The sequence below is a fragment of the Monodelphis domestica genome, chromosome 2 (genome assembly GCF_027887165.1).
Source record: "Monodelphis domestica isolate mMonDom1 chromosome 2, mMonDom1.pri, whole genome shotgun sequence".
Lineage (NCBI taxonomy): Eukaryota > Metazoa > Chordata > Mammalia > Didelphimorphia > Didelphidae > Monodelphis > Monodelphis domestica.
The window spans coordinates 5,658,684-5,684,158 of NC_077228.1; the positions used below are offsets into that span (position 1 = coordinate 5,658,684).

At 40.5% G+C, this 25,475-nt stretch overlaps 1 protein-coding gene across 1 annotated transcript in view; it reads left to right on the forward strand.

Annotated features, from left to right (window-relative positions):
* NEGR1 (neuronal growth regulator 1) overlaps positions 1-25,475 on the forward strand; it is a 960,162-nt gene that overhangs the window by 766,093 nt on the left and 168,594 nt on the right. The window contains exon 6 of the mRNA XM_001364379.4: positions 4,520-4,671. Coding sequence (XP_001364416.1) covers positions 4,520-4,671 — 152 coding nt within the window. The remainder of the gene's footprint in view (positions 1-4,519; positions 4,672-25,475) is intronic.

Consider the following 25,475-nt stretch of genomic DNA (forward strand, 5'->3'; position numbering starts at 1 on the left):
TACAAAAATGATAAGAATCCCCTCTCTTGGAAATATCTTTTTTTCACCCTTACCTTCTGTCTTCAAATGCTTATTGAGTATTTATTCCAAAGCAGAATTATGGTAATGATTGTTAAGTGACTTGCCCAGGATCACATAGTTAGGAAGTATCTGAGGCCCAATTTGAACCCAGGGATTTGAAGCCCTAGGGATGGGGCGTCCTAGGTTCAAATCTGGCCTGAGATAATTCTTAACTATGTGGCCCAGGACGAGTCATTTAACCCCCATCGTCTAGCCCTTACAACACCCTTATTTCAGGGACAAGAAAATAGAGGCTCTAAGAAGCTGACATGGCCAAAGTCAACCAGGTAGCAAATAGTGAAATCAACACTCAGGTCAAATCAGAGAATCATGGATTTCTAAACTGGCAAAGACACCAACAACCATCTAGTACAAGGTATACCTGAGAAAGAGCTGAGAAGCAGTCACTCCACGTCTGTCTGCTTGAAGACCTCCATGCAGGGTTTGCTACTCCACCATACACGGGAATTTTAATTTTTTAATTGTTTTAATTGTTAATAAATAAATAAATTGTTAATAAATGCTTTAATTGTTAGATGGCTCTGAGTGATATGCTTTGGCCTTATCTATGGCGGACTCAGTTTTCTATACCCTGTTCCACGTGATGTCTTCTCTGCCTCAACCATCACCTCCCTCACTTTCCTTCCAGAAGCATCCTCCTCTGGGTCCCCCAATCTGCTTGGAGTGTTTTTGCCTCATCTAGCCAGGACCAAATGCCATTCAGCTCTGGAGGTATCCCAGCCCTTTTCCTGCCTCCCTTTAGTTGCTCTCTTCTCCAGTAAAAATGTGTGTTTCTTGAGGACAGAGACATCAGGCTTGTTTTCCTTCATTCCCTCCTGGTCATCACACTGACTAGTGTAGGAGCAATGCTGAGTCAATTCTGACTCTCATCTCCAACTGCCTTCCACACTTTAGATAAACAGACAGACACACTGAAAGATAGAGAGATAGATGATAGATAGATAGATAGATAGATAGATGATAGATAGATAGATAGATAGATAGATAGATAGATGATAGATAGATAGATGGATAGATAGATGGATAGATAGATAGATAATACATAAAGATAGATAGATATAGATAGATGGATGGTTAGATGGATAGATAGATAAATGGAGAGGATAGATAAATAGATAGATAGATAAATAGATAGATGGATAGATGACAGATAGTTAGATGGATGGATGGATCGATAGATAGATAGATGGATGGATAGATAGATAGATAATAGATAAAGATAGATAGATATAGATAGATGGATGGTTAGATGGATAGATAGATAAATGGAGAGAAGGATAGATAGATAGATAAATAGATAGATGGATAGATGATAGATAGATGGATGGATGGATGGATGGATGGATGGATAGATAGAAAGATAATAGATAAAGATAGATAGATATAGATAGATGGATGGTTAGATGGATAGATAGATAGATAGACTGTAGTTGGGTGGGTTGGTGGATGGATAGATGGATGATAGCTAGGTAGCTGGATATAGATATATAGAGAGATATAGATATATACATATATATCATGTTATTATGTATTAAGAATGGTAAGAAGAGTGACCTTCCTCTATGGGAGGTTCTTGTTCTGTTAGTTATTTTCTATTTATCTATTTTAGATAATATATTATCTATTTAAAGGTTAAGGTTACCCTGCATATGGGCAACTAGTTTGTACAGTGGATATAGTACTGTATTTGGAATCAGGAAGACTCCTCTTTATGAGTTCAAATCCAGTCTCAGATGATTTCCAGCTGTGTGACCATGGACACATCACTTCTCCCTGTTTGCCTCAGTTTCCTCATATGTAAAATGAACTGGAGAGGGAAATAGCCAATCACTCCAGTATCTTTTCCAAGAAAACCCCTAACCCTCAATGAGATCAAGAAGAGTTGGTCACCACTGAACAACAGTTTGGTTTGTACAGGTTTGGATGTATGTTGTCTCCCCAGGGTCCTGCAAGCTCCTTGGGGGCAGCAAATGTATTTGGCCTCTTTGGATATCTCCAAGCTTCGAACAGTTCCTGGAACATAACAGGCACTTAATAAATATTTGTTAATTGAAACAATTGCAGGCATAGGCAGAGAGTTATGGTGTGTGGAAGAGGCATGAAGAAAGAGAGGATTTACAAGCCAAGCATACAAACCAAAGTAAAGGACCTGATCTGTCAATCAAGGTGAAGATTCCAAACAGAATGTTCCCAGAAAAGTCAGTTGGAGCTGTCCAGAGTTGATGAACTGAGACTTTGTCTCTGGGTTTACTGACCAAGGGAGAGACCTCTTCTCTGGGGTTCCTGACCAGGGGGAGAATGGCTTCTTCTGTCCTAGGCTAAAGGACCTTTGGGAAGGGGGCTTCTGGAATTAATCTGAGAAGAAATTTACTTTTGTTGGTGGCTTTGTGTAATTGAAGAAGAAAGAAGATTCAACAGTTGTCCTCCATCTCTCTGACTGTCTCTGAATCACAGTTGTGACAGGACTGACAATTTTCAAACCCTCCTAATCCTTCTTATAGATTAGGGACAACCTCATTCCTCTCACCTCAATTTCCATCCTGTCCTACCTTACCCAATAAACCTTCTTACCTGAGAAAGAGAACAAGAATATCTTCTCTAAACCTCTCAGTTCACCTTTGAGTTAATAGAAAGGTGACTGACTAACATGGAGAGGGGAAGGGGAGGCAGGTTAGAGTTTGAAAGGATGGAGTACCCCAGAGTAAACCTCTAGTAGCATCTCTCTATCTCTCATTCTCTCTCTATCTCTGAAGAAATATTTCTATCTCCATTTATAACTCATCACTCACAAGGTTTTTCCTAGTACCTCTCTAGTCAAGCCAGAGTACCCATTTACTGCAACAAGAAATATTCTCCAAAGATGATCTGAGATTTAGAGAACATCAAGTACAATCCTCACATTTTATAGTTGAGAAAACTGAGGCCCAGGGAGTTTAAGTTACTCCAAAAAGTCACTCATTTTGGAAGGAGGGATATGAACCCAAGTCTTATGCCTAAAATCAGTAGATGCCCTTTAAGGTGCTGCAAATTGGATGTGGACATCATCCAGAGGGGGTGGTGGAGCTATTGTGGGTTCTTGAACACAGTAACACTATGAATATAAGATTTTGTGCTGGGAGTTTGGGGGGAGGGAGAGGAAACCTGACACATAGAGAGGATTTAATAAATGTTTGTTTCCTTAGAGTAAATGCAATCCAACTGGATTCACAGATAGAAGAGACTTTAAGGGTAGTTTTCTCCCTTCCTTGAGTGCACACCATGAGTGAAACAATATTATATGAATTCCCAAAGGCCATGCGGGTAGGATGTTCAAACTGTAGGATTCAGGCCCCCAAATCCCTGGATCTTTAAACGACAGCATGCCACCTTTGTGAGAACAGCTCTAGGATCATTCAAGATGGGGCTTGGCCGACCCAATCCTCGAGTAACCTTACCTAGACATGATTACTTCTTGCTTTCAGGCCTTCTCTCTGTGACTCCCCAGTGGAGTCTTCTCTCTCTTATTTATATCTTCTTCACTCTCTTATTTCTATTGACTTCAATAGAACACACGTAATTTTCATTAGGGATCGGTTTTCGTAAAAGCAAAATAATACAGTAAGACTCAAGACTAGGTGAACAAAGTTCATTTCAAAATGTTAGTTTATCACAAAGATATACTCATGAAATGAGTACAGAATGATGAATCTATCTACTCTCCACCTCTATAAACACAGCTAGGTGGCCCAGAAAATACAATACTGGACTTAGAGTTAGGAAGACTGCAGTTCAAATCTGGACTCAGATCCTTATTAGTTACATGACCTCTGTTGGCCTCAGTTTCTCCACCTGTAAAATGGGAGCAGCTGTGGCTTAGCTGCTAAAAGAACTGGATTAGGAGTCAGTTAGACAAGAGTTCAAATCTGTCCTTAGCTACTTCCTGGCCATGTGAACTTGGGCAAGTCATTTAACCTCTGATTGTGTGATGATCCACTGGAGAAGGGAATGGTGAACCACTCCAGTATCCTGGCCAGGAAAAACCCCTGGCCAGCTGTGCTCTGTGGGGTCACAAAAGAGTTAGACAGGACTAAATGACTGAACGACAGCAACCACAAAATGGGGGTAATAAGAATACATACTTGGGATGGCGTCCGGCCCCTGTAGATGCTAGAGAAGGGCTTCTCCTCCTCTCGCCTCACTGGTAAGTCTGGTAACCACCCAGCGGTGGCGTGAATGTGCCCGCCGGTCGCCAATATGGCGGCCAAGACTTGGCTCCCTCCAGACTGGGTCTTCCCAGTAAGGTTGGTAAATTGCAGATGTCTAAACAAACGTTCCTGACATGGAATTGAACTTAAATGGATGAAATGGGTGGACTATGACTGTGTTACCGTAGCAACGCCTAGCTGGAAGAAGCTCCAAGTGTCTGTGGACTGACCCAGAGTTTGCTTTTGTCTTCCAGGCTCTTCAATGGCCAACAGGGAATCATCATTCAGAACTTCAGTACAAGATCCATCCTCACCGTCACCAACGTCACCCAGGAGCACTTTGGGAACTACACGTGTGTGGCTGCCAACAAGCTGGGCACCACCAATGCTAGCTTGCCTCTTAACCGTAAGTAGCAAATGCGTGCCGCAGAGGGGGGGGACCAGGATGGCTCGCTTTGTCCACTGCCATGGCGGAGGGGCGGAGCCTGAAGCCGGAATGCCGGTCCTCCCGGAACCTCCTTCCTGGGATCGGTGCCTGGGGGGGCTCCTTTGTCTGCCCATTGCTCGCAGTGCCGGAGGAGGAGCCCATCAGGGGGGAACATGTGGATCCTGCAGAGCTGAGATGTGGGTATTTAAGAAGATGCTTGACAGGTCAGGGAGGAAGAGTTCTACCTTCCCAGGAATGGGCTCCAGCGGGCTTCCCTTCTGGTGCTGGGCAGGACTGAGGAGAGCCCCAGGGGCGTGGGCTTTCCTTCGGGCTGTTCTCCAGGAGGAGTCTGGGATAGCCCATATGTTAGGCGGCCAAAGGCGGCTGCTCCTAGAGCAAGCCCAGACTTCCTGTGGAAACCCCATTAGTGACCCTTTGTGGGAAACGAAAGCAGATTGTATGACTGTTACGGACAAGAAGTTGAGCATCCCCAGAGCAGAGAAGGGGAGACTGAGGAGGCCTCACAGCGAGGCCAGGACGGATGTGGGCAGCTTGTTTCTCAGCGAGGATGACCGAGGTAGATGCCAGCCTTGAGAGCAGTCAGTCCTGTGGGGCAGAGGGGAAGAGGGGGATCCCCGAGGCTCCTCCTGCTTAAGATTCCCAGGAACAGGACAGGGTTTCTGCCCAGGCGATCCCCCCATTTCTGAGCCCCGGGTTTCAAAGGAAAGCATGGGCCCTGCTAGTTTAGAGGAATGCAGAGTTCTCACAGGGCTGATTGAAAGGTGGCATTTCTTAGAGTGCTGATGGAGTATTGGTCGATATTTCTTATTACCACACTCAGAAGAAAGGCAGCATGGCATAGTGGATAGAGTCAGGCCTGCTTCTGACTCCAACTGGCTGGTGGTCCCTGGATGAAAAGTCCTTTAGTTTCTCAGGCCTGGGGCACCCTCCAAGGTCACGAGGAATAGACAAGTGACTGATCTGCACAGGGAAGGGAGTTTCCACCCTGGGAGTTCTCCAGACCTGGAAAAATCAGAGGCTGGGATCCACCCCAAAATAAACTCGGAAAGAGCTAGTTGCTTATTTTGTTTTGTGTCTCCTGGGCCCAAACCACATTAGAATTTAGCTCTTTTCTACATCTTCACTGCCTGGTGATAGGAGGGGCACCTATTCTGTATACGTATTGATTGTACAAAGCACCTCGTATTGGAAAGCGACAGGTATCCATTTCAAACACGTGAATGTTATATACAAGCAAACGACTAATGTTTTAAGATAAGTAGATCAGAGAACATAAGCAATCACTATTTCTAATAAAGGAGCAGCATTAAATTTGTGAATTGGAAGCCAAAATCATGACGTAGCCCCTTCAGACTTCTGCTTCCACCACTAGGATTCTCATATCATCATCAGGAAGTAATCCATGGAGGAGGGCTACTGGGAGAAAATACGGGGGTTTCTCTGTATCCTGTGAGCGGCTCTGCTTGGATGACTGAATGTGCCTGCCCAGCTTCTTTGTTCCGCTAGTGATTGTGGAAGTCTCAAATGTGAACTCGCGTAGTCCTGTAGCCATCACTTGGGACTGCGTGGTAGGGTGTGCGGAACGGTTGGCGTGACTTCTGGACAGCAGGCTCAACAATGATAGAAGGGGGCTCGTGATGTGCAGTATAGTCCTGGGTTCTCTGAGAGCTCCGTCATTAGCCGCTTCAGGAAGGCTCTGGAAATGTAGCCTCTGCCGACAGGAGAGCATGAGAGTCCCATTCTTGGGCGCCAAATGCTTTGCCACAATGCACTCTCTGCTGATATCAAGACAGGGAAGGCCTTTATGGAAAGTCTGTAAGAGGAAAACGATAGCAATCATTTGAATGGGATGAGTTGGAAAAGGGGAAAGTGGGGAGGTGGAAGCCGATGCCTTCTACCAGCAGGGACACAAAGAGGAGGCTCCAGGCAAGTAAATTTAACCAGCATTTATTAATTGTGTGTATATTACCAAGCATTGTCCTAGCCACTGGGGACCCAGGGCCAAAATAAAGCCATAGCCTTCAGGTAGCTCGTTATTTTGGGGGAAGAAGCCATGATCAGGGAGTCATGGTGAAATGAAGAGATTCCTGGTTTGGGAGTCAGATGACATTGGTTCACGTCATGACCTACCAGGTCACAACCAAGTTAGAGGCCAGAGAGAGTTTGGGATGCAAAACCAGGGCTCAAGACAGACCTCCTGGGTGACCCATTGAGTCTTTCTGAGCCCTCACTCTCAGTTTTGACAAGTCTCATGCATGGCAATGGTGAGTGAGCCCCAAGCACATGTACTGATTAAGCCCGCCCTGTGGGGCAAGGCACGATGGCAGGCATTGGGATAGAAATATGAATACAAACCATTTCTGCTTTCTCGTAGCCTCTGTCCTGGGGGGAGGATGAGATCCAGACAGTATGGCGGCAGGTGTGCTTTAACTCATCGCAGAGCACCCTCTCCCATTCCCATACCCATGTGCAGGGCTCTAGGGAGCAGGATAGGTGGCCGTCCCCAGGACCTCCATAGAGATGGCTGGCCATCACACCCTAAGCCTCCTGATTGATCTGGGCCTTGAGGCATCCCCCACCCAGAGTCCTGGTTTTGGACTTGGCTTGTTGGCACAGTAAAGACCCAATACATGTCGCTTCGTTTATGAATCATAGTTTCCCAAGAGTTTCAGCCCCAGAGAAATTATTCCCCTTCAGCCTGCTGCAGTAACAACCTCCTAATAGGACTCCCTGCCTCCAGTCTCTTCCCACTTGATTCTGCCCTCCCCAGAGCTTCCAAAGTGATTTTCTCTGGGAGTTCCCGATTACCTCCAGGATCCAATATAAAGTTGGAATGGGCCATCCTTCGTGGCCTGGGTGGCTCTTCCTATTTGGAATGAACAGCTCTCAGTGGCCTGGGCCACCCTCTTTTTCTAGCCTTATAACTTCTTCTTGCCCAGCATGCATTGCACAGTCTGGCCAAGGCAGGCTTGCTGGTCCTCACACGTGGTCATCTTGCCTGTCCTCCAGACCCTTGATGCTTTCCCTCCTAGAGTAACCCAGCATCCCTGCTTCCTCCGGCGAGGCTGGGCACCAGCGCCTCAGGAGACCTTCCCTGATCCTTCGACTACCACCCGTGTGAGGGGGCTCCCACCCTCTCTGCCCGCTCTGTGCCGAGTTGCTCCTTGGCTCTGTCCCCCATTAGGATTCTTGGGGCAGGGAGCCCGAGTTCTTTTTCTTTGTACTCTCCAGCTCGGCACAAACCCGTGAAAATGCTCCCTAATGTTTGTGGATTGGAGAAAAAGCCCAAAGCCGGTGCTTAGGCTTTGGCCATCCGATGAACTCTGCGAGGCCCTTCTCAGAATAAGGACTGAAAATCCGGAAGTGGTCGCAGGAAGGCGTGACACTACAATGGAATGATCCCCAGAGCAGAGAAGCCCAAAGCAGGGCTCAGGTTCACCCCAACCAGCTGGATCATCCCTCAACGCCGCCCAGAATTTCAACGGCACCGCCATGGCCTGTTTGCCACTGACAGCCTTGAACTGCTCTCTGCCGCATTCTCTGAGCTTCTGCGCCCCTCGCGGGGTTGTCGATGTCCAGGACGCTCCAGTTTTGACTTGAAGTGGGGGGCCCTGCATCCCCAGCCCCTCCCTTAATTTTCTACCTGAGGAAATAGAGGCATCTGAGATGAAACGTTACCTGCATTCTAAGGACCAAAAGCCAGCACTTGAACTCATGTTCTTGGCCCCTAAATGCAGCCGTCTTCCCCATGGCGCCATGGCACTTTCTACATACGAACTCCAGGATCACGGAATGAATGGTTATTAAAAACATTTTTCGTTGCCTCTCCACGAAGTAGAAATTCTCCAGGTACGATTCCCCTCCCCACCTTTAGTGCTTTTTGTCATTGAACTCGAAATTATTTTTATATTGACAGAAAAATTGTTTTTTAATGTGTTTGCCTCTGTGGTGAGTTTCCATAAAGTTTAGCTCAATAGCACTGCTGGCCTAATCATTTTGTCATCTTGAAAAAGAAATGTATTCTCGGGGGAAATTTCCTTTATGTTCACAGTCTCAATTCTGTTGGCCAATAACGGATGAAAAGGCACTAGAGTAGACCTTTTTGTTGTCTTATTTTATTTCACAAGGCTCTAACTCCGCAACAAATTGGATTAGAATCTAAAGGGGAAATGCACTCGCGTGTGTGTGTGTGAGTGTGTGTGTGTGTGTGTGTGTGAGTGTGAGTGTGTGTGTGTGTGGCTACCAAAGCTCATAAAAATTCAAACATGCTCTTCATCCAAGACAAATGCCCAACATCCCCCCACTTATTAAGTTACTCGCGGCTAAGTGGAGTCAAAGACAAACATCCAAGAGTTCCAGCCCTCGAGGAACTTACATTCTACCAAAGGGACAGGACACGAAGGTATTCAGGTCTTCCTGTCTCTAAGGTGACCATTTAGTTGAGTTGAACATTTCCTAAAAGCCTTCTTTAGTACAAATCAGAATAACCTACTGGATGTCCCCTGAATGACGGCATCCCGACTTTTCCTCAGCGACATCCAAAGAGGAGAGGGTGACTCACTGTGACCTAAAACCTGCATTAATTATCTCTTAGGACTAGACACAGGGCAAGAGGTTAGGACGTGGGGAAGGCAGGGCTGCAAGAGGCCTTCAGGATCGGTGAATCGAAGATCCTCCTTTTTGAGCAGAGAAAAGTGAGATCCAGAGTGGGGGCGACTTGCCCAAGATCACCCAGGCAGACAGTAGCAGGCACGATTCAAAAGGATTCAATCTAAAACCCAATTGAAATCGACTCCTCGGTTTGGGAGCTCAGAAGGACCCTAGAGAAGATTTTCTTCAAACTGAGCCTAACAGAAGTGAAGTGCCTTGCCCAAAGCCATCGCTCTTTCCCCTGAGCTCTGACCCGCCTCTGTGCCTGGCTCAATATTGTACCATGTCGTCCTTTGAAAAATGGAAATGTGACCACTAATATATTCTGTGGGGATACGTGAGAACTAAATGATGATTACAAAGTGCTGAGGAGGACATTCTGAAACTCCCTATTTCTCCCCAGTCAGTAAGAGGAATAATTAAAAGAGTGGCCCGTAAAAGGGGAAAGTGAAGTAAAAGAATCTGTTTTTGCCTTTCCTCTCCTGATCCTCCATATAAAACCCAAAAATACATTTTAAAGGGGTGAAAGAATTAACCATGAAAGCAATGATATTTCTATGAAGCTCACTTTTCTAAAGCAAAAGAAAATTGGTTTTTAAAGCAATTGGGGAAATAGATGAAAATTACGTCTCCTTATTTGATGGATTGACTCAGTGGGCTGGGCTCAATGACTTACAAAGAGAACTCAAGTGGAATATTCACCACGGGTAAAATTGACCCAGTTCGAGGGATGTATGTCCTCCAAGGGATGCTGTTGTTCGGGTCCCAATTTTCTTCCTGTTGACTTTCTAATGTTCTTTACCTTTCACTGCACATAACAGGGAGACTGTGGAATAAGATATAATGAGGGACCCAAGTCCAAATTTCATTTTGCAGCTAACTTTGGACAAGACATAGGACTACAACATCACAGAATTAGATCTAGAAGATACCTCACACATCAGTTTACAGAATAAGGAAGGAGTCATAAAATGACTTATTGTTTAAAATAATGCATTTTTTCTATCTGTAAATATAATTTTTAACATTTACTTTTAGGTGTTTTTAAATTCTTTCTCTTCTCCTGACCCGTCCTCCATCCTTCTGCTTCCTACCCTCCCACTTCCCTGGGATATTAAATAATCTGATATAGATTTTGTATGTATGTATAATCAAAAAATTTTCAATAGTCATTTTTGTGGAAGAAATCTTAAATGAAAACAGAAAGAAAATGAAATATAGTATTTTCCAGTCTGTATTAAGACTCCATCAGTTCTTTCTTTTGTGGAGCAGATGGCATTTTTCATCATGTTTCTCTGGGATTGTCTTGGATCACTGCATTACTGAGAATAACTAGATCATTCACAGTTGTTCATCAAGAAATATTGCCATCACTGTGTACAGTGTTCTGGTTCTCCTCAATTCACTTTGCATCAGTTCATGTAAGACTTTGCAGATTTTTCTGAAATCATCTTGATTGTCATTTCATAGAGTACAATAATATTCCACCATTTTCATATACCACAACTTGTTCAGCCATTCCCCATTTGAGGGACAAACCCTCAATTTCCAATTCTTTGCTGACAGAAAAAAAAGTGGCAATAAAGTTTATGGTTTTGTTTTTCACAGATACTTCTTTTAAAAATACATCGTCACCCCCTTTTTTATCTCTTTGGAATATAGTCTTAGTAATGGTTTTAATGGGTCAAAGGGTATTCACAATGCTACAGATTTTTGAGCACAGTTCCAAATTACTCTGCAGAATGGTTACCTCAAATAGCAACTCCACTAACAGTGTATTAGTGTTCCAATTTTTTTTCATCACTTCCAGTATTTATCATTTTCCTTTTCTGTCATACCAAGCAATTTAATAGGTAGGACATGGAACCTCAGAGTTGCTTAAATTTGCATTTCTCTAATGAATAATGATTTAGAGTATTTTTTCCTGTGACTATAGATGGCTTTGATTTCTTCATTTGAAAACTCAGGCAATGACTTTTCTGAGATCACACAAGAAATAAAGAGCAGAATTATAACTGAAACCTAGATCATCTAATGTCAATTCAGTGTTTAATCTTTTTAGACCTCAGTTTTCTCATCTGGAAAGTGAAATGGTTGAATTAGATCATATTTATTCCTTTGTATTTCAAAAACTCTATGATGCTTCAGTGATTCCAGACTAGGTTTGGAGCAGGAAAGTCCAGTCATTTTGAGGTCCAGTTGATTGATATTATTGTCATGCAAGCTCCATCAGGGCTGGGATTATTTTCATTTTTTTCTTTAGCATCAATGAGCAAGTCACCAAGTATTTTTATTAAGTACTTACTGTGCTAGCCATCATGAATATAAAGGAAGACAAAAATAACTGTGTGTTTTTATGTGTGTATATTCCTGTGTGTATATGTGTGTGTGTGTGTGTGAGTGTGTATGTGTGCCTCAGTATCAATGCTTATCAGGATTCAAACATGTTACTTATTCAAGGCTACTAACTTCAAAATTCATTGTGTCTACTATGTGCTGGGTAACCTGAACTTAGCAGTGATCAAAACATAATAAGTGTTCTTTTAAAGCATAAATATTTATATATATACATAATATAGCAATTATGTATTATTTGTTGAAAATATATATTAAATTATAATGTGTATTATTGGTTGAAAATATATATTAAATTATAATAAATACATGTATCCAAGAGGAGCAAATTCTCATATTATCTATGTCTGAAAATCTGTCTCATTCTCACCACCTCCTATAGGGTAATATATGAGTTTAGCAATTATTACCATATAATACATGTTTCCCTGTTCATCATGTTATCAACAGACATCGTGCTTATACCAGAGAAAAAATCATGGAGGAAATAAAAGGAAGAATGGTATGTTTAAATATGCTGTTATGTTTAAATGGTATGTTTAAATATCCAGCTGTCCTTCTATGGTAGTGGATAGCCTGTTTTAACATGAGGCTCTTGGAGTCGTCCTAGATTCCAGCCCTGTTGAAAATAGTTGTCATTCACAATTGATCATCATACATTATTGTTGTTACTGTGCTCAATGGTCTCTTATTTTTGCTCTCCAAAATGGTTGGATCAGTTCACAGTTCCACCAACAATGTATCAGTGTCTCTGTATTCCACATCCTCTCCAGCATTTGATATTTTGTTCTTTAATCATTTTAGCCAGTCTGATAGGTGTAAGATGTTATCTTAGAATTATTTTAATTTGCATTTCTCTAATCAGTAATTATTTAGAGTGATTTTCATATATATTTTATATATATATATATACATACATATATAACTTCAATTTCTTCATCCAAGAGCCATCTGTTCATATGCTTTGACCATTTGTCATTTGGAGAATGGCTTATACATACATTTGACAAAGTTTTCTATATATTTTAGATATTAGACCTCTATCTGAGAAACCATCCACAAAATTTCCCCCAACTTATTGCTTCCCTTTTCATCCTGGCTATATTCATTTTATTTCTACAAAAAGTTCTTCAATTTAATGTATCCAAAATTATTTATTTTACATTTTACAATTCTTTCTATATTTTCTTCATTCTTAGATTCTTCTCCTGTCCATAAGTCTAATAGATAATATATTCCCTGTTCTTCTAACTTGTTTATAATATCACCCTTTATATCTAAGCCATTTATCCATTTTGATCCTATGTAAGTAAATGGTATAAGACACTGGCCTGTATCTAACTTCTGCCAAATTGCCTTCCAGTTCTTCTAACAATTGAATTATAATTCCAAAAACTTGGAATTTTACCTTTGTTCAAACACAAGGTTATTATAATCTTTTCGATTGTTTATTGTATGCCTAGTTTGCTCCATTGATCTACTTTTTACTCTTTCTTAGTGCCAGATAATTTTGATAATTACTACTTTATAATATATTTTAAAATCTGGTAATGTTAGAAATCCTTTTTCAAAAGTTTATCATCATCATTATGACCCCCATTATTATCATTCCTCTCACTATTCTTGACTTTTTATTTTTCCAAATGAAGTTTGTTATTTTTCTAAGTTGTTAAAATAATTTTTCAGTAATTCAGTTCAGATGACATTGAAAAAGTAGGTTAGTTTATATGATTATCATTTTAATTAGCTCTAACTACACATGACCAATTAATATTTCTTTAGTTATTTACATCTGAATTTATTTGTATAAAAAGTATTTTATAATTTTGTTAAAATGACTTCTGGATTTGTTTTGGAAGACATACTCCTAGATCTTTTGTTGGACCTTTGATTAATTTAAATTTGATTATCTATTACTATTTCTTCTTTTAGGATTTTGGTAGTCCTGCTGATTTATATTGGTTTATTTTGAAATAGTTTTGTTACCATTTTGCCAATTCTGTTATCTTCAAATACTTTCCCTTTATTGCTATTGCTAGCATTTCTAGTACAATATTAAATAATATTGGTTATAATGACTATCCTTGTTTTATTCATGATCTTATACTGAAGGCTTCTAACTTATCTCTATTACAAATAATGTTTGCCAATAGAAATATATACTTCTTATTAATCTAAGGAAAATCCAATTATATCTATGTTTTTAGTTGTTGTTAATAGGAATGGGTGTTATATTTTATCAAAAGCTATTTCTGCATCTATTGTTATAGTCACACATTTTTCTTCCTTTTTATTCATGTAATCAATAATGCCAATAGTTTTCTTCATATTAAACTATGTATAATCTTTGTGCTATAATGTTGTAGTCTACTGGCTAATACTTTATTTAGAATTTTGGCATTTATGTTCATGAATGAAAGTGGCCTATAATTTTCTTTCCCTGTTTTTGTCACTTCATGTTTTAGCTATCAATATTATATTTGTTTCTTAAAAGGAGTCTTGTAAGATTCCTTCTTTACCAATTATTCTAAATAATTTATTTGACCCTGGAATTAGATGATCTTCAAATGTTTCAAAAAAATTCACTTGTAAATCCATCTATCTGGTCCTAATTCTTTTTTTCCCTTGGAAGTTCTTTTATAATCTCTTCTATTTCTTTTTTCTAAAATATGTTTATTTAAGTATTCCATTTCTTCCTCTGTTAGTCTAGGAGATTCATATTTTTGTAAGTATTCATCCATTTTACTTAAATTATTAAATTTGTTGGACTATAATTGGGCAAATAACTCCTAATAAATGTTTATGTTTTTTGGGGAAATTTTTATTTAATTAGTCAATTTAGAACATAATTTCTTGGTTACTAGAATCATATTCTTTCCCTGCCTTCTCCCCACCCCTTCCCATAGCCGAACCGCCATTCCACTGGGTATTACTTGTGTCCTTGATCACAACCTATTTCCATGTTGTTGATGTTTTCACTAGGATGTTCATTTAGAATCTACATCCCCAATCATATCCCCTTCACCCATGTAATCAAGCAGTTGTTTTTCTTCTGTGTTTCTACTCCCACAGTTTTTCCTCTGAATGTGGATAGTGGTTTTTTCTCGTAGATCCCTCTGAGTTGTTCAGGATCACTGCATTGCCACTAATGGAGAAGAAGTCCATTACATTTGATTGTACCACAGTGTATCGGTCTCTGTGTACAATGTTCTCCTGGTTCTGCTGCTCTCACTCTGCATCAGTTCATGGAGGTTGTTCCAGTTCACATGGAATCCCTCCAGTTCATTATTCCTTTGAGCGCAATAGTATTCCATCACCAACATATGCTACAATGTGTTCAGCCATTCCCCAATTGAAGGGCATCCCCTCATTTTCCAATTTTTTTTGCCACCACAAAGAGTGCACTAAGAAATGTTTATTGAAATGATTTGAAAGCACAAAAAAGAAAGCAAATTTGGCCTTTACTCTTTGGAACAATAATTGATGCAAAGCAAGGTATGAAGCATTAAACATTAAATTTGAGCTCACATGAGGCTTTAAAAACTATCCATGTTAGATTTTAAAAATATTTTAAAATTTTTGAATTTCAAATTCTCTCCTTCTCTCCTCCTACCCTTGCCTTCACTCTCCTTGAGATAGTAAGCAATCAGATATTGATTTTTCATGTGCAATCACGTAAAACATCTTTTCCATATCAGTCAAGAAAGTTAGGTTCTAAAAGTTTCCTTTTCAAACTTTTACTCAAAACAAAAGTTATGAAATTTCCCTCTAGCACTAAAGAGTGATTTTCAGCCTTTAATGGAAATATACTCATGATTTTCTTTGTGTATGGGTGGTTTTTTTTTTTAATATTCATCCAATTAGTGCATTTGTCACTGCCTAATTAAGAAGGCAGATCATAATACTTATCAAAGATGTTTTGGGTCAATTAGCAATTTCATGGGCATTTAAAAATTTTCCTAAAATGAAATTTTAAGTATATTTTTAATAGGGCAAACATTAAATAATCACTTTCCCTACAAAGGAAAAAAAAAGAGCAGTAACTGTCAAGAAGATACAGTTCTTCCTTCTGGAATTTGTGTTTAGACCTATCACTAAATATATATTTTCTCAAAAGATCATAACAACATCCTTGGTGCACTCTGGTTTATGATAAAAATAATAAAGTTATCACAATATGGATAATCCTATAATTAGGATATTTAACTGAGTAAATATCTCCTTAGAAATAACTTGTGTGAGTTAAGGATACATGACAATGTGGCCAGAAAGAGAGGACTTGGAAACCTTCCTATTACAGAAGCAAGCATATTTGTGGCCATCTTTACCAACCTTCCCTAGATCTACTTTGTTCCCTAATTCACCCTTCTTCTCTCCTGCTAACATTCATCATACATACTGTCCTAGATTGGATTGTCCAACTTGCCAGGAGAGACTCTGAGAGTTCTGCAGAGCCCAACAATAATATCCTTCCATCTATGATTCATTCTGGGCCTGTGCCCCCTTGGTTTTCACATTCTTGAGTTACTCTTGCTTTCTTCCATATTTTAGCATCTGAAATTCAGCTCTGAGGCTCAGTCTCAAATCTCTTGAATGATGCATCTTTCATTTGGAATTGATTCTTCTTTTCTGAAATATTTCCCCCGGTTTTCTTTAGATATTTCTATACTTTTCCTCAGGACTAACATTTTCACTGCCCAAATAGATACCTTCCAATTGAGTGGGCATTGCAAAGGGAGTCAACCCACTGGCCTTTGAATGCCCCCATTTGAAAGCTTCTGAAAGCTTCATTACAGAAAACATAATAAAAACTCAGCTTCCCCCAAATGGATTTATTTGTAGCTCAAGGGCCAACCCTTGACCTGGGCACCCTTTCACAAGTCTTTGATTCTGCCTGCAATTGAATTCTTCAGTCAAGGCTAAATGCCTAGTGGCTAGGGTTGGGCTCTGGCACTAACTGCTTTTGAAATATGCAATATTTTCTTATAGTAACTGACACTGGCATAGGGAAAACAGCTCCTCACCTCTGTTGGAAATCGAGGTGTTAGCATTAAAGTCAATGTTTAGGGGCATGATTTTGCTAGTTTTAGAATTTTTTCCTTTTGAATATCATTTATATCTTCAAAAGAGATGTTACATTCCTCAAAAAAACTTTTAGGGAGAAATGGTATTTAATGAAATATTTGATATTTATACAACAACAGCAAAATGAGGAGACATTTCAAAGTCTAGGTGTCATCATAACAGGCAGGCAACTCAAGTCAAATTTGACACTGGATATCTAGAGGCAGGTAAGGAAATAGAGAGAGGTGAGTAGATCAATAAATAGATGGACAAATAGACAGATGGATAGATTAATTGATAGATCAATCAACTGATACAGTCAGACAGACCAACAGACTGCTCGATCAGATAGAATTTAAACAGATAAATGATAGAAAGATGGCTAGACAAATGAACAGACAGAAGAGTAGATAGATAAATACATAGAAAGAGAGAGAGAGAGAAAGGAAGGAAGGAAGGAAGGAAGGAAGGAAGGAAGGAAGGAAGGAAGGAAGGAAGGAAGGAAGGAAGGAAGGAAGGAAGGAAGGAAGGAAGGAAGGAAGAAAAAAGGAAGAAAGGAATGAAGAAAGGAAGGAAGGAAGAAATGAGGAAAGAAAGAAGAAAGAAAGGAAGAAAGGAAGAAAGGAAGAAAAAGAAAGAAAGAAAGAAAGAAAGAAAGAAAGAAAGAAAGAAAGAAAGAAAGAAAGAAAGAAAGAAAGAAAGAAAGAAAGAAAGAAAGAAAGAAAGAAAGAAAGAAAGAAAGAAAGAAAGAAAGAAAGAAAGAAAGAAAGAAAGAAAGAAAGAAAGAAAGAAAGAAAGAAGGAAGGAAGGAAGGAAGGAAGGAAGGAAGGAAGGAAGGAAGGAAGGAAGGAAGGAAGGAAGGAAGAAAGGAAGAAAGGAAGAAAGGAAGGAAGGATAGATATGGTACTATGAGCCAGAGCCAGCTCATACCAGATTGAGAAAGCTGATCATTAAATGTTTAGTGTAATAGTTTATACCTCAGAAATCAGCAAATGTTATAAAACAATAATTACCCTATTATTTTATTGATTGTTTAAAAAATAAGAGGAAAATGTTAATGGTGAAGATTAATCTTCAGAGTGTCCTGTGTACATTATTTTTTTCTGGAGAACCAGATGTTAAACATTTACCAGCCTATTCCTGAATAGATAGATAAAAGATTATGTGGATGGATGACAGGTGAACATAGATATATTATGTACTCATATGTGTGTATATATATATATGTGTGTGTGTGCTTATACATATAAACACATAATATGTGTTTTATGTATTTTATTATTTTCATCAATTAATCATTGTTTATTATCATTCATTACATTTTCTACATTATATATATATATATATATAATACATAAGCTGTGTGTTTGGTCATTTATTAGTTATGTCTGGCTCGTCATGACTCCATTTGGGGTTCTCTTGACACTTGAAAAGCCTGGGTACACAGTGTGCAAAATGCTTTCTTTTCAGTGTCTTTTGTTTATTCCTTTACATTCCATCCTCTCTACTCTCTAACAATTGTAGACTGCAGCACATTTGGGGATGGCATAACTCTCGCTCCTTGCCTGGAAGCTCAGTGAGTAAGGACACAATGCTCTGACCATCTTTATAGCTCCCCCAACAGCTTTCATGGTTTGTTTATTTGTTTTTGTGCTCTTAGTAAATGTTTAATCTCTGGGATTTAAGTGAATGGATATTTCACACTGACGCAATATTTTGAGATTTACAAAGTGCTTCCCTCATCACAAGCCTCCAAGATGGGTAGGATATATACTATTTTCCCCTTTTTACTGCTGAGGAAACTGAGACTCATAGAGGTTAGGCAACTTGCCCAAAGTCCCAGAGTTAGTAGGTATCAGACTAAGATTTAGACTTAGTTCTATCTAACCCTGGGACCAGTATCTTCCCAATTCAACATGGTGCCTTCCATGAATACTAAAGCTAGATCCTTAGCCATCTACTAAATGGGCCTAGCAAGAGCAAATGATTGTATCTTAGTAGATCCACTCCTAATGTCCACTAATCCAATAAATACCTCTGTGTGAAAGAATTATGTGCCCACTGCTTCCCTCAAAGATCTTGGTTAAAGAGACCAGACCTACAAGAAGTTTGGATCAAAATGTTTATTGACATGTGCAATATTTATTGAGAAAGGAAATAGGATTGGAAAAAAGGGGGATAATGGGAGGTTTGTAGCAGGGTATGGCCCCTTCCCCCACAAACTGTCAGTCTAATTTCCTTTCCACACATGACTATACCAGTTCAATTTGCTCATTGAATTGAATTCAATTTCAATCCTTATCTTTATCTACAAAATCAATGAAATTTGTATGTATTCTCTTTATTCTGTCTATGTTGGTGTAGTTCCTCGTTGTCTCCCCTCATAAAATGCAAAAGCACTTTGAGAGTCAGGACTGGCTCATTCTTTGTATTTTTATCCTTGGCAGATGCCAGGTACATGATAAGGAATTAAAAAAAATTTTTAATATAAATCAGTACTGAATTGTGTGCTATAAAATATAATTGGAATCTATCAGAGATTCAGAGTAACTTCTTGAAAAGGAAGTTGAAACACGGGGGCTCCTTTGCATGGAGTTTAAAAGATTGATATCAATTAGAATTTAAAAATTTTCCATGAGGTGGGCAATTCCTCCAATAATGTAATTCTCAGTATGTACCACAGTACCTTGAATATAGGTGGTGCCTAATAAATGTTGACTGATTGATTGATTGATAGTCAGACATACCTATCCTGTAGCAATCTTATCCCTATAATTCTATACATCTACCAAAGAATATCATCAAACAGGCTTGAAGCCTTTTTTTCCTCTTTTTTTTAAACCATTAACTTCTCTTAGAATGATATAACTATTGATTCTGAAGCAGAAGAGTGTTAAAGACTAGGTAATTAAGGTTAAATGACTTACCCAGGGTCACACAGTAAGGAAATGTCATAAGTCAGATTTGAATCCAGGTACTCCCAACTCCAGGCCTGGAACTCTATTCACTCAAGGCACCTCACTGTTCCTGGGAGCTTTTTTCTATTGGGTTTATTGCAGAAACTAATAGAATATTTGGCTTCCCCGTTGTACCTGACTCTCACTCTGTAACCGGATCATTTTTGCCCAGCTCCTGTAATATCATTTTCAAGCATTATAGTGGACTCAGTGGTCAGCTTAGAGTCAGGAAGACCTGGGTTCATTTGTAACCTCAAAAAAAGAAAGAAACAGCTCCTGACATCAAGGAGTATACATTCTAAAAGGGGAGAAAATAGAGAAATGATGAGGCGTGGCCAAAAAACAAATAGAAGAGTTGAGGGATCATCTGAGAGGCCAAATCTTTAGAGGACCAGGACAACCATGCTACTTGGAGTGGGCTTAGAGTCAAGCCTTGAAGAGAGACATGCACTAATTGGGGAAAGAGCACAGAGCATTCCAGGCATGTGGATAAAGCCCATGAAAAACCATAGAGATGAAAGATGATGCCATTTTTAAGGAATTAAAGGGAGTCCAGGAGAGCTGGATATTACAGTGTGTGGTGGGAAGTGCAGTGTCAGAAGACTGAAAATCTATGAAAGCACCAAGTTAGAAAGAGCTTTTAGTTCCAAGCAAAAGGCATATATTTAATCTTAGGGGTAATAAGGGTGCTGCTGTGAGGACACAGTTTACATTCTGACAGTTTGGGCTCAAATCTCACATCTATGTGACCTTTGACATGTCATTTATCCTCTACAAAGAGGAGGTTGGAGTAGATAATCTCTAAGGTCTCTCCTAGTATTACCCAGCTTATTTGATTGTTATGTAAGATATTCAATTATCACAGGTTTTTGAAAGAGCCATGCTCCCATTTTTACCAGCTGTTTTGCAGGGAAAGTGATAAGGTGGGAAAGAGTTTGTCCCCCAAAACTGGAGTGTCAGTAATGTCAGGATAGAGAGCAATGCAATCAATGAACTAAGAGGAAAAGAAGGTGAAACTTCAACAGTTCAGGAGATACAGAGAGGTTGCTGCTCTGTTTTGGGGGGAAAGAGTTCCTATGCCAGGAGTTCTCCTGATGAAAAAAAAAACAGAATCATCCCATGTACTCTCTGCTCAGGGGGATGAATTCTTTTTAATAGGAAGCCCTTTCCTTCTTGATTTTTCCAGTATGATACTTGCATGTAACACCTAAGAAAAACATAAAGGAAGGAAGGAAGGAAGGAAGGAAGGAAGGAAGGAAGGAAGGAAGGAAGGAAGGAAGGAAGGAAGGAAGGAAGGAAGGAAGAAAGGAAGGAAGGAAGGAAGGAAGGAAGGAAGAAAGGAAGGAAAGAAGGAAGGAAGGAAGGAAGGAAGGAAGGAAGGAAGGAAGGAAGGAAGGAAGAAAGAAAGAAAGAAAGAAAGAAAGAAAGAAAGAAAGAAAGAAAGAAAGAAAGAAAGAGAGAAAGGAAGGAAGGAAGGAAGAAAGAAAGAAAGAAAGAAAGAAAGGAAGGAAGGAAGGAAGGAAGGAAGGAAGGAAGGAAGGAAGGAAGGAAGGGAGGGAGGGAGGAAGGAAGGAAACAAGGAAGGAAATAAAGAAGGAAGGAAGGAAAAAGGGAAGGAAGGAAGGAACAAATGAATGAATGAACCAAGACTTAAACAAAAAAATACTTAGAACCCAAATGCTATGTGACGTCCAAAACGGGTAAAGACTTTAGTCACTTAGCAAAAATGTATAATTTTATTCCTAAAATAACCACTTAATCAAAATGATAGTCGCACGCATACTATGAGATCATCACCTCTCACATCCTCTATATTGCAAAAGCAAATTAGGCACAGATCTCAGAAGTGCCACTTGTCTCTTTCATTAGCAGCATAATTAAAAATGCATTTCTGGATTGTTAAACCAAGAAATAAAAAGCTTTCTTCACAGAATAAACATTAATTAGCTTTTTCAAAAAATCATCTAGTCTAAGAGACAAGATCTTAAGGGATTTCATCAGGCCTGTAAGGGAAAGATGCAGCCAGATCTGTCTGTAAAATGTTCATGCTTCATTGCAAGCCCCAAACTACAGCATTCTGAACCAATCCCAAAGGCTTTTCATTCTTTCTATAATAGATAAAGATTTCTAAATAATTATGGGCTTAAGGTAAAAAAATGGAAGGGTTCCTCTAAATGACTACCTGTATTGTGTCACATATAACATAGCTCAAGTGCAAAGTGTGATTATAAAATCACAGATTTGAGTTCGATGAGACCATGGAGTTGGTCTGGGCCAATCTTATTTTACATCAGAGAAATAGAAGCCCCAAGTGTTCAATGACTTCTCTAACATTGCATGAGTAGTAGGCAGCAGTGCTAGGATTCGAACACAGGTTCACTGTCTTCAAATGCAAACTTCTTTCTACTGAGCCGGATACAGTACACTGTTAAGGGAACATCCTTTCTCAAAGGACTAACAGCAGCCCTCCCAAACTTGTCTTTATTGCCCAGCATCCTGGAGTGAAAGCTGTTGAAGTATTGGTTTCCTTTACATTGTTTAGCTCATCCTTGGAAAAAGAAAGATCAGGAACGAGACAAGGATCTCCCAGTGACACTTGGGACCGAGCACTGTTTGCTTCCACAGAGGAGCCTGGCAAGGACCAAGACAGCGCTGGGCATCCCATCGAGGAATCAGGGCAGACAGCCCTATTGACATTGATTTCCCCTGAAGGGATTGCTCGGAGAGCAGAAGGTGCTGGAAGCCAAGACCCGATCTTGGGTGGTTTACTTAGCCCCAAGCACAGCGCTTTGGCTGGACCTCAGAGCCCCATTTGGAGGCATTAACTTCAGGCCCGGGAGTCTTCATGGAACCAGTCCACAAGCATCATAGCTTAGAGACTGCCATGTTTTCAGCATAGAGGTGGGTGCTGGGAATGCAAAGATGGAAGCAAACCATGCCCTGCCCGCAAGAAGTTCACCCTCTGCCAGAAGAAATGGAACCTCGGTAGAGCGGGACATGCACAATGAATAAAGGGGGATGTGTGGAGGAAGGTGTGTGGAGGAAGGCAGGCAGGGAGGCAGGGAGGAGGCCATCATGCTGGGAGAGTCAGGAACATCCCAGGTAAGGGAGGTGGCTTCAGCTGACTCCTGAAGGAAACTGCAGACTCCAAAGAAAAGGAAGAGACAGAAAGGAGTAAACCGAGTTATGGTGAACAATCAAGGGCATGGAGAAAGGCAGTAGCGTAGAGCCTATGAAAGCATGTACAAAGGCCAGACTAATGGTCCAAAGATGATTCAGGCAAAGAGGCTGGGAAGACAGGGAGCAGCTCTGTTGGGAAATGCTTTAAATACCAAGGAAGAGCTTCTTTTTTCTTCTAGAGGCAATAGGGAGCCGGGAGTTTCCTGAGGAGAGGATGGACATAGCACATACAGAATTCCAGAATCTTGGAGCTGGGAAGGTCCCTCGACAATGTCTAACCTAACCCCACAAATACCGAAATGAAAATCTCTGCCACCAAGACCCCAAGCCCACTTCTCTCCTGCACCCTTCTCAAAACCAGGCTTTGAAGAACTCTAGGGAGGGGAATCCAGACACGTTAATAATCAGAGCCTACACGTAAATAGCTCATGGAGTTAGACCTAGAAGGTCCTTGGGAGACACTCTAAGGTGTCTACGAGGCATTGTAAATAGGATGTTGGAATTGGAGTTAGGGAAGCCTGAGTTCAAATTCTGATTCAGACACTTATTAGCTGTGTCATTGCCACATCATCTGTCTGCCTCACTTTCCTCATCTGTATAATGGGAGCAACAACAGTGCTCACCTCAGTGGACTATAGCGAGGAGGAATTATTTAACATATATGAGGGCACTTTGAAACTGCCGGGCTCCTTAGAGATGCTAAATTATTATAAATCAACTCTAATGAACTTATTTTATGGATGAGGAAAAGAAGGACTAGAGAAGCCATGCAACTTGCAGAAAGTCACAAGAAGAGAGGCTGGAATGGCAGAACAAGGGCTGACCCGTGAGTCAAAAAGGCCAGAGTTCATGCCTTACTTCTTATGCAAACCTGACTCTGGGCAATTACTGAACCCCTTTCTTACCCGACTAGAAAATAAGCAGAAGGTCATAGTGGGCAGTGTGCTGACTCTGGAGTCAGAGAACTTGGATCCTAATCCTGCCTTTACTGTCTACTGTACAGACAAGCCTGCTCAATCACAGGCCATTGTCCCTTCCTGGGTGGAATGAGGTGGTTCCTGAGTTTCATTGGAGCTCTTGCCTGGCAGTTATAAGTGGCAGGTCACAGATGCATTTCCTCACCGGAGCCCTGGGATGCAGGCAGTGCATTTCCCTCACTGAAGCTCAGAGGGATGCATCTGTGTGTGTTTGTGTACATACACATGGATTCACACCACCCTGGTGACGAGGATGTGTCAAACGAGGGCACCTACAGTTTGTTACTTGGCTGCACACACTGGAAGTTTTAGCCATCGTTGCAACCACATTTTATTTTCCTTCAGCAGTGTTTACAAGAAGATCTAGCCAATGTCTTCAGGTTTAGGCGCCCAACATATTCTGTGCTGAGTGCCTTGAACCAGGAAGGTGAATACGCATTATGTTGGCTGCACCCAGGCTCAGCCCATGCGTGGAATCTTATTCAGGCAGCAGTGGGTGGGGATGAAGACGTCTCAGTTAAAATGGAGCCTGAACTTTCAGCTGTTTACTCGTCTTCTTCCCTGGGAGCAATTAGAATTTCCCAGACTCTCCACAGCCCACTTTTCAGCTTTTGTTTGGACTTGCCGCAGGTCTGCAGGCCTAATGGGCACTTTCAGGAGTTGTGATAAAGTCTAGAGGATGGAGATCAGGAAGGTCACCGATACTTAGATGCCTTGTTAGAGTTTTCAACTCTAATGAGGACCTGACTGCAGAGCCAACACAAAGCCCATTTTCACCCAGAAACTTACTGACATTCTAATAAAAGAGCCAAATGGGGTTATTTTTTAAAATCCTAAAGTTAATTAGAAAGTAAAAAGTATGATATGATGATCTACACCTGCTGTACTGTCTATGTTTATCATCATATCTCATGTCAAGTTTAAACTCGTGGCAAGGGGTTGAGGAAAAGGGAATGAATGCTCGCGAAAAAATAGAAATTTGTAGTTTTGTTGCCATTCTTTCCTACCTGCCCTCCATGTTCCAGTTAGTTTTATGCCAAAAAAGTACAGTTGAGGTTTCTTCGTTCTGTTCTGAAGTTTGCAATGATTTCACGCCATAAATGGTTAATAAACAGGTCTTGAGTCTTTGCCATATGAGAATTAATTGAAAGAATTAGGGATGTTCAGTCCAAAGAAGAGAAAATGTAGTGAGGATGTAACAGTTGCCTTCAAGTACCTCAAGGGCTGTTAGGCAGAAGAGGAGTTGGACTGATTTTTGTCGGCCCCAAACATTCAAGCCAGGATCCATGGATGGAACACAAACATAGATATTGGTGTCTAGAAAAAGGACTCAACACTAAAAGCTGCTGTCTAAAAGTGTAGCAGCCAGTAAGATGCTGCCCTCCCCCTCAGTGGAAGTCTCCAAGCAAAGGCTGGATGGCCACTTGGCAGGTAAAATAGAAAAAGAAAGCTTGGTAAATTAGGAGTGTGATGAGGTGCTCTCCAAGGTCCTTTCCGATTCTTTGATTCCGGGATTCTCATTCTTTGATTTTGTGAAGAGCTAAGCAATTCTTATGGGGAAATACAATGAATAGGCTAC